The 10,869-nt window shown below is 37.6% G+C and overlaps 2 protein-coding genes across 2 annotated transcripts; one reads left to right on the forward strand and one right to left on the reverse strand.

The window, feature by feature from the left end:
- The first annotated feature begins 2,398 nt into the window (after positions 1-2,398).
- LOC112695264 (heterogeneous nuclear ribonucleoprotein Q) lies at positions 2,399-6,682 on the forward strand. The gene is made up of 9 exons (XM_025747532.3): positions 2,399-2,614; positions 3,314-3,728; positions 3,822-3,938; positions 4,236-4,376; positions 4,455-4,631; positions 5,212-5,416; positions 5,678-5,856; positions 5,960-6,045; positions 6,128-6,682. Exons 2-9 carry the CDS (start codon positions 3,339-3,341, stop codon positions 6,264-6,266), a joined length of 1,434 nt encoding a protein of 477 aa, XP_025603317.1. The 5' UTR covers positions 2,399-2,614; positions 3,314-3,338; the 3' UTR covers positions 6,267-6,682.
- Positions 6,683-7,106: 424 nt separating this feature from the next.
- On the reverse strand, positions 7,107-10,603 carry LOC112695263 (3-ketoacyl-CoA synthase 1). The gene has a single exon (XM_025747531.3). The coding sequence runs from the start codon at positions 10,227-10,229 to the stop codon at positions 8,664-8,666; it is 1,566 nt and encodes a 521-aa protein (XP_025603316.1). The 5' UTR covers positions 10,230-10,603; the 3' UTR covers positions 7,107-8,663.
- Between the last annotated feature and the right edge of the window lie 266 nt (positions 10,604-10,869).

The raw sequence follows: 10,869 nt of genomic DNA on the forward strand, positions 1-10,869 counted from the left end.
TCGCTCAACCTCCTGCTGAAGCCACCGCTCGCCACTGGCAGCCGTCGTTGTTTCATCCTCCACCGCGATCCCATGAGAAGATAGCCACTGTGTGTGTGGTAGTGGCTTGGCTACTAATAGAGGGATAAAACAGAATGAATCTCCACTTTTCATCTTCATTGTTTTGCCTTCCATTGTAATTGACGTTGTTCTGCCTTTTGCCATCGTGATTGCCCGCCTTCCTATCGTGGAAGCATCAACCTCAGTGTTGTTCCTAGCGTTGCTACCGTCACAGAATCGTCTTAAATCTCGGTCATACTCATCCCTCCCTGTCACATATGAACTTTCCTCAATTCCGATGGAAACTCTGTCATTTTGCTTCTCTTTCTCCTCTCTTTCATTGCGATCTGTCTTTAAATCCCCTCTGTTCGCTATCACAGATGCGGGCCACTGTCAATCTCCTTCAATCCGCCATTACAGATGCAGGCCACTATCGATCTCCTTTGGTCCGTATGGTATCGCTACCACCAGGTTTGTTTATAACTTCCTCATCGTTCTTGTTCGTAATTTTTGGAACTTCACTATCATCGCTTGCTTCTGAAAGTGCTGGATCTGTTGTGGTTGGAGTCTCTAAAATTGAAGCTTCAATCTACATCCTGCTGTTGTTGAACGACGTGTGATTGATATCTGAATTTGGACGTTGCTTTTTCTAAATTAATTTCTCAATTTGAAATGTTGTTTGAGAAATTTCTGATAATATTGGTTGGAAATCTGGTTGGTAACGATGCAGGAATGCTATCTCGAAGGTTGGCCAATATGCCATCGAATTCTGCTATCGTCAGAGCTGCAACCACGTCAGATCACGACCAACTAGTCTCCCAACAACCTCCCGAAAATGTTGTGCCTCCAATGTTCTTTTGGGGCACCACAACTTCCAAGCTCAAAGGATCCACCAATAGCTTCTCTCACCATCGAACTTTAAAAAATCATCATACTAAAAAATATGATTGGAATCCGAACTACCATGGAAGCAGTGATCATTGTTGGCATGGTGTTTAATGAAATCGTCATTTGATACGATATTGTATTAAGAAATACAGAAAATGAAAAATAATAAGAGAGACTTAGACAGATATTTTTAGGATTAGGACAAAAAAAATCAAAATTTTTAATTATATCGTACTCCTACTTATAACATAATTCTCAAAATGAACTATAAGTCTAATAATAACCCTAACATATTCTTACTACTTATCGTGTTTCATATATTTTGTGAATATAGTTTTTTAAAAAATGACATTTTCGGTATGTTCAAAATATATTTTTTATTTATAAAATATATATATTTTTACTTTTATAAGAGTAAAATAACATATTATTAGTCAATTTGACTAAAATATTTATCGATAATAATTATTTGGTTAATTTAAATAATAATAATAAATTTATTCATTTTTATATTTATTATATAATATAAAATATTTTAATTTGTTACAAAAATATTTGATTTAAAACTGTATATATATAGATAATTAATAATAAAATATTAGAAATAAATAAAATTTATTATATTAGTAATAAATAAAATTATTACATTAATAATCAAGAAATATAACAAATTTTTAATTAAATATTTTTTATGAGATAAAATATTTTATATTATGTTATAAAATATTGAAAATGAATAATATTTATCATAGTAATAAATGTATAATTATATTATTATTTGAATCAACTAAATAATTATTATTTATTTTTATATTGAATTATAATGAATATTGATAAGTATTTTGGTCAAATAAACTAAAATACATGTTATTTTAATTTTCCAAAAAAGTGAATGCACATTTTATTAATAAAAAAGAAAAAATTGTCATTTAAAATCTGAAAATGTCATTTTCTCTATAGTTTTAATTATTTGATAAAATAAAGACATAAATAGATTAAGTTTTACTTTTGAATTCTTAATGTCTTATTATTGTAGTACGGTTTAATTACTGTTAATTTTTTTAACAAAAGATAAATTTCAATAAGACAAAAAAAAAGAAATTTTCATAAATGTTTAAAGAGTTTGTTTGAATGAACTTAGTTTTTAAATAAAAAATTATTTGATGTTTGAATATTTCATATAAAATTAATTATATTGTATATTGTAATACAAATATTTATTTATTTATTTTGTTAGAATAGTTTTTAAAATAAATATATTTTAAAAATTGAAAAATACGATTTTTTAAAAGATATTATATTTATTTTTTTAATATTTTTTCTGACAACTTAATAACAAAAATATTTACGAGCAAAGTTTTTGTGACCATTGTTAATTAGTAAGATTTTAATAAATGTGCGGTGAAAAGTGAAAGGGAAGAGAAAAGTGAGAGTGAGAGCCGCTCATCTGGAAAGAAATGAGGAGGTAGTAAATGTAATATTATTCCTTGCTCCCCTTCCTTCCGTCCTTCCTCACTCTGGCGGATACATAGATAGTCACCACGGCTACACATTACACGTAAAACTCACTGCCTCTGTGTTTCTATGTATCTAGGGTTACAAATTAGAACAACAACCAAAGAGACCAACTCACTCAGAAGCGAATCTGAAAACTCATCAATATCGTCATGTATTTTTATGGCTAATGGTATGCACTGCCATTACATGTCTCTAGTATTGATATTATAATTTCAATTTCCCCCTCCCTCCATTTTTTTTGTGGTATAAACAATTGAGTTTCCTCTGTTTCGGTAATGCCTTAGGGTTCCCATTCACTTGCCCAGTTTTTATTTATCAATCAATGTAGCCTCCATCTCTTTTACTTGCAAGCAACATGCATCGCCACCTTAAACCCTACGCCTTTTCTTTGGGAAAAGTAATTATCTTAAATTACCCATGGCCTTAAAACTCTTCTAACTGCTCCTAATGTTTGTGCCTCAGCAATGCAGTCACCTAGGCTGCGTTTGTTTACAGAGGGACAGGACTATGAGACAGGGACACTGAGACACAAAATCGTGTTTAGTAGACACTGAAGACACAAAATCGTGTTTAGTAGAGAAGATATGAACAGAAATAATGTGTCCAGAGATACTAAATTAGTGTATTTTGTGTTCATCCGGATAGGAAGGACATAAAGACACTAATAAGGGACACAACTTATTTTTTATTTTTTCTTTCATTATTTTTGTTAATTTTTCATAATTATATTTTTTATTGTTATATTTTTCATCTCAAATACAAGAACACACAAAATTTTATGTCTTTGTCCATCCATCAGTTCTTAGAAACAAACCCAGCCCTGTTCCATACATTTTTTTTTTCTTTTCATGATTGTCTCAATCTGCAGGTGCGGCTATTCTGCTGTGAATGCAATGTCCGAGGGTGCGGAGGTCAATGAGCGTGTCGACATTGATGAGGAGAATTATATGGAAGAGATTGATGATGATGTTGAAGAACAGATAGATGACCATGGACAAGAAGCACCTGAACCTCCACATGAACATAAGGGGTCACCTGCTGAGGCTGCTGCTAAAGATCAGTTGCCTGAACAAGAACAAGAAAGAAGTGACACTGCTGCAGAAATTCTCCAAGATGGGCAGAAACCATCTTCTGTCAATGAAGAAGATGAGGAGAAGGAAAAGCATGATGAACTTCTTGCCCTTCCTCCTCATGGTTCTGAAGTCTTCATTGGTGGGCTTCCTCGCGATGCCAATGAAGATGATTTGAAGGCATTGTGCGAGCCAATGGGTGACGTTCTAGAGGTTAGACAGAGGATTGCAAATGCTATATTTGAAACTAATCGCTTTATAACTGACTGGGACCAGCAAATAATTTAATTTCTCTTTACTTTTCAGGTGCGACTAATGAAGGACAAGGACACCGGCGAAAACAGGGGTTATGCTTTTGTGGCTTTTAAAACAAAGGAGGTAGCACAAAAGGCCATTGAAGACATACACAACAAGGAATTTAAGGTATTGATGCTTTCTCAAACTCTCAGACTTTGCCTATACTTTTTCTTGGTCTCCCTCCATATTATTCTACTATTTTTTTTTGAACAATGGGTGTTAAACCAACTCTTTTATCTAATACATTCTTTCCCAATAGTCCAGTGTATTTACTCAATTCATCATCTTTGCAACATTGAGCTCCTTTTTCAATTTCTCAGGGAAAAACCTTGAGACCTTTGGTATTGGTGTAGTAATATTATTATAAGAAAATCTTCTTTTGTAGATTAGTTTTAACTAATTAAACATTCTTCATGTTCTCAGGGCAAAACCTTGAGGTGTTCACTGTCTGAAACGAAACACAGATTGTTCATTAGTAACATTCCAAAGACTTGGACGGAGGATGAGTTCAGGAAACATGTCGAGGCTGTTGGTCCGGGTGTTGAAAACATCGAGCTCATCAAGGTGCAATGCACTACAAGGTCATAGTAAACTGTTAAAAGCCCTATCTTGCTCTTACCACTCTATTTCTTTTTATTATAGGACCCCCAAAACCCCACTAGGAATCGTGGGTTTGCTTTTGTTTTGTATTACAATAATGCATGTGCTGACTATTCGCGGCAAAAGATGTCAATTGCAAGTTTTAAGCTGGGTGGTAATACCCCAAATGTCACATGGGCAGATCCAAAGATCTCACCTGATCATTCTTCATCTTCACAGGTAAGTTTATGAATGGAAGTGAACTTAGATGCGAAAAGTGATTTTAAATTGCTTTTTACCTATCATTACATCAAGTGATTAATTAGATACTTATGGTCGTAAATGTTTCTTCTCTTTTACTGCAATGTTTCTCTTTCTGTATAGCCTTTTTCTTCTCTCAGCAGAGCCACCCAAGAGTGTGGGTATATTTGATTTTCTTTCTGCCTTTGATATGGAGCTCAGTAAATATGAAAACTCGCTCATGTATGAGAAATTTATTGCAATTTAGGCGGCATGATTTCTTGAGCCACTTACAAGCTTTCAGTTTGAACAAATTGATTTTTCCGCTGAGCTCAAACGATAGATAATTTTGTAAATGTAATTTTATCCTACTACCTGAGCCAACCCTCAGTGGTAGCTCTTGTTGGCCCAACCATGCCATAAAGATTATTAGTTTTGCTTAAGAAAGGGATTGCTGTTGATTGTTGTTGAGTTTAAAAGTGTTATGGACGTGTAGATGTGATGTTCTTACCTATATGTTCTGTATAAGGAATAATTACTTTACTGATGGTTTGGTTGTGAACTTTTTTGGTGTTCACAGGTTAAAGCTCTATATGTTAAAAACATACCTGAGAATGTTACTACTGAACAACTAAAAGAACTATTCCGGCGACATGGAGAAGTGACAAAAGTGGTCATGCCACCTGGTAAAGCTGGAGGGAAACGTGATTTTGGTTTCATTCATTATGCAGAGCGGTCAAGTGTATTGAAAGCTGTCAAAGATACAGAGAAATATGAAATTAATGGTACATTTCCAATGAAATATGAATTAAAGATGTATTGTGTTTTGCTTCGTACTTACTTGATTCTGTGGAATTATATGCAAAACAATAACAATAGGTTGAAACTTTCCTTACATAAATGTTTAAGAAGTCTCTTCTGTTAAAAATACTTCTCATTGGATGCTTTATTTTAAGATAAAACATAATTCTGATCCAAATAATGGAGGGAACTTTGAGTGCATTCTGAATGTTTACCTGACTATGTTTAATGGACTTGAACTACAGGCCAAGTGCTTGAAGTTGTTCTTGCCAAGCCTCAAACTGATAGAAAAGCTGAAGTTAGTTATGCCTACAATCCTGTACTTCATCCAAGCCATCTTATACATCCCGGATATGGTAGTTTTTCTGGAAATCTTTACGGCTCTTTAGCTGCAGGATATGGTGTTGCTACAGGTTATCAACAGGTATTTAATTTCTTATAACATTATATAGTTCCGTGCTTTTTCGCTTTTTGTCATTAGCTCTAATACGTTTGCACAATGTGGGTTCCTATGGACATTCAAACAGCCAATGATTTATGGGAGAGGTCCAATGCCGGCAGGAATGCAGATGGTTCCAATGGTATTACCAGATGGTCAAATCGGCTATGTCCTGTAAGTTGTTACAGCCTATTTACAATTTCTGTTTTGAGTTATCTTATATGATACCTTAATTTCATATTGGGACATGCTGCAGTCAACAGCCTGGTGTACAGGCACCACCGGCCCGACCTCGCAGAACTGATCGGAACAATGGTCCAAGTGGTCAACCGGGCCGAGCAGGAGGTGGTGGCAGCGAAGAAAGCAACCGTAATAGAAGGTACCGACCCTATTAGTGGTAGAATGCAGATAGATGCAATGGTTTTTTTATTTTTTTTGTTTTTTTTTGTGTTTGGATGGGGGGTTATTTTTTTTTTTTTTTGGGGGGGTGGGGTGGGATCAAAGAAAAGGTTTAGGGTTAGGACCAGAGAAATTATATTAACTATGAAAGCTATTGTTTATTGTTGGGTGAGCCACAGCCGAGTAACTGCTCATGTTTTCTGCTTGGTAATGCCTTGCATCTTTTCATTGATAATCAGCAAAAATGATTTCTGATTTGGTTTTACCTACAATAGCGTCATTCTTTTTACTCATTTTCCATTTTCTTCTCAATGGCTCTTATTAGCGATTTGTGGAGCAATTATCAATTGAGAACACCAAATGAATAATTTGTTGCTATATTTATAGCACTGGTTTCATACGCTTGTGATTATTTACCTCCAATTTATGTTTCTGTTTTTCCATATTATTTTTTGTCTAAAATGACTATGTAGTAGTAGTCTATTATATGATTTAACCTACAGTGGTTGAGGTTACAGTGAACAAATTAGAGTAAGAAAATAATAATGAATATTGGGTGTATCAGAGTTGAACCTCCCTCATCTGCAAGAGTGCTTCCTTAGGATCTTACACAGTGTGATGTGAAGTGGTTAACATGTTTGGAATTCTGTGACCCACCATATCTTGCAACAGATTGCATAACATAATTGTGACCCCGCTGCATTAAGTGTTAATAAAATCCTTGTGCAGGGGTCGTTGACCCGTTGCTTTCTAAGCAGAACTAAGTTTTGGTTAGGTAAATCCTAGTTCAAAATCACTAGAGTATAATGGGAACACCGAACATGGCATGCATAAGATTTGAAAATGAAACCACTATAATAAATTAATAACAGGGTCTACTAGTACGAACACTAATTAATAGAATTTCAACATGTTTAACTCAACATCCCTGACCGGACTCTGTGATAGTCCTGCAAAGCACGATTTCCTCGTTTCCTTGAAATCAGTATTACTAAAACACTAGGATATATAAAATGATATACTAATAAAATAATTAAATAATACTAGCTCTTGTTTCAAAACTGAAAGCAAAATCCATTTCAACTCCAATTTTAGCGATGGTTGAGGAGTGGCAGAAATTAAATGGTTTCAGAAAGCTCACGAAGACGCTTATCCAAGTCATCTAATTTGGCAGGCCAGTGAGGTTTTATGCAGAGTGGGCGAACACTGGTGCAGTCCGCAGCAGTTTCTGTTTGTTCCGTGGGAGGCTCCACAGAGGAAGAGGATGAGACCCTTTTCTTGTTCCTATTTTTACTCTTACTCTTACTGGCACTTGCTCTCTGCAGTGCCCGCAGTATATCTGATCCACTGATCTCCACTTCCTTCTTTGGCCCTTGTTTTGTTTGAGCTATTGCACGGCAGCGCTGCCGTGGCTGAGGGGCGGAGGAAGGAACACCAACACTGTAGCTTGGCGTGGCGTGTTTGGGGATTGCTGGAGCCGGAGCTAGCCACAAACACCGCATCTTTGTTTCCCACTTTCCTCTTCTACACTCTTCCTCACATTTTCAATTTCTACTCTCTTTTTTTTCTTTCAATTATTCTAGATTGGTGGGCTTTTGTAGAATGGATTTTAATTTCTCCGCGTTTATTTGATTTTTTAGTCCAAATGATATCCACAGAGCAGTGCAATACAAAACGTCACGTGCCCTATGTCGTTTGTGGACTCCCTCTCTAACTCTTTTGGGTCTCAATGAATGATTTGTCAATTTCTATCTTCATTCTTCACTGTCTTGTCTTGGCACTTGCACATCGAAATTCTCTGTGGTCTACATTCGTTCCGATAGTAATATCACTATTCCAATAGTATGTGTGACTTTTAAAATAAAATTATGATTTTTGTTTATTAATGAATAAAAAAGTGTTATTGTATGGTAAAAATATGTGGTAATATAACAAAAAATGAATTATTAAATAATAAAAATTTGTATTATAAGTAAAAAATATTTTTGAATAAATTTTCCTTGAATGACTACCTCCATTATCTCACATGCCATCATTTTATCACGACATATGAGACATTCTGTTCTTCTATTTTTGTCGTGAAATTGATCGAAAATTCTATTTCATACTGTAGTAGGAAAGATCAACTTATGAGGTAATATTAAACATGTATACAGAGGACTCTGATTTTTTACTTTGTTTTAGGGTAAAAAAATAAAATTTTCTTATGAATGTATGTTTGAGCGTTTCCATGCATGGCGTTCCCGGTTTGTAGCAAAAGAAGAGACGAGGGAGGGAGCTAAATTAGGTAACGGTTTGGTAAATTAAGCTGAAGAGATGCAAATATGCAACCAAGTTGGGCCCGCAGTAGAGAATTAAATAAAAATAAGCAATTAAAGAGAGGTAGAAGGTAACTATGGGGATGGGTGACGAGGATAGGTGTGAATGGAATCGTCCCAGGGGTTGCCACGCCAGTCATGGAGTACGGGGAGTCCACGGAGAGCCTTCCAGACTGCGCTGTTGCACTTGAAGCCGGAGCCGAATCCAATCTGCCAAACCCTGTCGCCTTTCTTGACCCTCCCCTTCGCCTCTGTGTATGCCAGCTCGTACCAGAGGGAACTACTCGAAGTGTTCCCGAAGCGGTGCAGCGTCATTCTGGAAGGTTCCATGTGCCACTCGCTCAGCCCCAGGTTCTTCTGCAACGCATCAAGAACCGCCCTCCCACCCGCGTGGATGCAGAAGTGCTCGAACGCCAGCTTGAAGTCCGGTATGTACGGCTTCACCCTGTTCCTCCCCTTCATCACTTTCCTCCTCACCAACGACATGAAGAACATCAACTGCTCCGAAAGCGGCAGCACCAACGGCCCCAAAGTCGTTATGTTTGTTTTCAGTGCGTCTCCGGCCACCTCCATCAGCTCCCTCGCTAGGCACACTCCAATTTTCCCCGTCTCGTCTTCTCTCTGGTACACGCAGTTGTAGTTCTTGTCATCCGCGCCCTTGTGTGTCCTCACCGTGTGAACCAGCTCGTACTTGGATCGCGCCCTGTCCCGCCGCTTGTTCGACAGAAGCACGGCGGCACCGCCCATCCTGAAAATGCAGTTGCAGAGGAGCATGGACCGCTCGTTCCCGAAGTACCAGTTCAGAGTTATGTTCTCTGTGCTCACCACCACCGCGTAGGAGTTGGGGTTCGCCTTGAGGAGATCCTTGGCGAGGTCGATGGAGATTAATCCGGCGCTGCATCCCATGCCGCTCAGGTTGTAGCTCTTGATGTTGGTCCTGAGCTTGTAGTGGTTAACGATCATGGCGGAGAGAGAAGGGGTAGGGTTGAAGAGGCTGCAATTCACGATCAAGATGTCAATGTCTCTGGGATTCAACCCTGTTTTGGAGAACAGAGCGTCCAGTGCTCCGAACATAACGGCTTCTGCTTCGAGGCGTGCTTCTTCCATGGACAGGTTCGGAGGGCGGGAAGTGATCCCTCTCGGGAGGTAGGTCTCGTCGCCGAGGCCGGATTTGGTGGAGATCCGCCGCTGGAACTGAATGGCGTTTTCGTCGAACGCGCCGTTCTCCTCCGTCATCTTGAGGAACGATTCCACGGAGATTTTGCGTTCCTTGCTGGGCTTGTAGCAGGAGAAGTCTACGAGGTAGACAGGAGATGGGCGCGTGGCGTAGTAGAGGCCGAAGAGGAAGAGGAGGGCCGCGGAGAAGGCGAGGCGCGTGAGCGCGTGGGTGTCGAGGCGGAGGTCGTGGAGGTTGAGGCCGATGAGTGAGAGGAGGAGTGGGAGGATGAGAGCAAAGATGAGGAGGGTGGCGGGGTTGCATGAGTAGCCGTACCCCAATTTGACGTATTTGAGCTTCACCGATTGTAGGAAATCCGGTAACCGGCGACGGATTCTGATGACGGCGGAGGAAGAGTCCCTGAAGTCCATCTCAGCCGTTAATCTCTCCTTATCCATGTCTATGCTATTACCAGCTGCAGCCATTCAGCTTACTGTATTGCTTTCTTTTTGTGTTTGTTTGTGTTTCTTCTTGTAAGATATATTTGCTTATGCTACACTGCAAGGTAGAGGGTGTGTTTCTTCTCCTGAGGGTGCTACCTGCTCTGCTTCTGAATTTAGATTGTGGGTTTAGGTTGCTTTATATAGCAGACTAGCAGTCAAAGAGAGATTATTTCTTCGCTTCTTTTAATAATCTTATTTATTTCATAACCTCTAATATAATACTGTTTCGAATTAAATAAGAATTATTTTTTGCATTTAAATAATTTTAACATCTAAGTTTATCCAAATAATTTAGAGTCATGCACTTTTTTTTTCTTTTTCTTTTTCTCTTCTCATACTTCTTCTTTCAAATTGACTCATATGTTCTTCTTCTTCGCCTCTAAGAATTAAGTATTCTTCTTTTTCTCATTTTTTATTATTTTTTTATTTTTGTTATTGTTGTCACCACTGCTCTCTCCTCTTCTTCTTTTTTCTCCTATTTTTTTTTCTTAATTTTTGTTCATAATTTAATTTTTGTTTGTGTGCTTGTTTTGAATTGAGTTTGTGTGTTACAATCGTTAAATAATTTCGATTCATCTTGAATTTAAATAAGATACACTTGATCTGTACTTATTTTGAAATG

The sequence above is a fragment of the Arachis hypogaea genome, chromosome 6 (genome assembly GCF_003086295.3).
Source record: "Arachis hypogaea cultivar Tifrunner chromosome 6, arahy.Tifrunner.gnm2.J5K5, whole genome shotgun sequence".
Classification (NCBI taxonomy): Eukaryota; Viridiplantae; Streptophyta; class Magnoliopsida; order Fabales; family Fabaceae; genus Arachis; species Arachis hypogaea.

Coding starts and splice junctions, on each gene's coding strand:
- LOC112695264 (XM_025747532.3), top strand. CDS start 3,339: ATGTCCGAGGGTGCGGAGGTCAATGAGCGTGTCGACATTGATGAGGAG. Junction 4,377..4,454: donor AAAACATCGAGCTCATCAAG/GTGCAATGCACT, acceptor TTTTTATTATAG/GACCCCCAAAACCCCACTAG. Junction 5,417..5,677: donor AGAGAAATATGAAATTAATG/GTACATTTCCAA, acceptor CTTGAACTACAG/GCCAAGTGCTTGAAGTTGTT.
- LOC112695263 (XM_025747531.3), bottom strand. CDS start 10,229: ATGGCTGCAGCTGGTAATAGCATAGACATGGATAAGGAGAGATTAACG.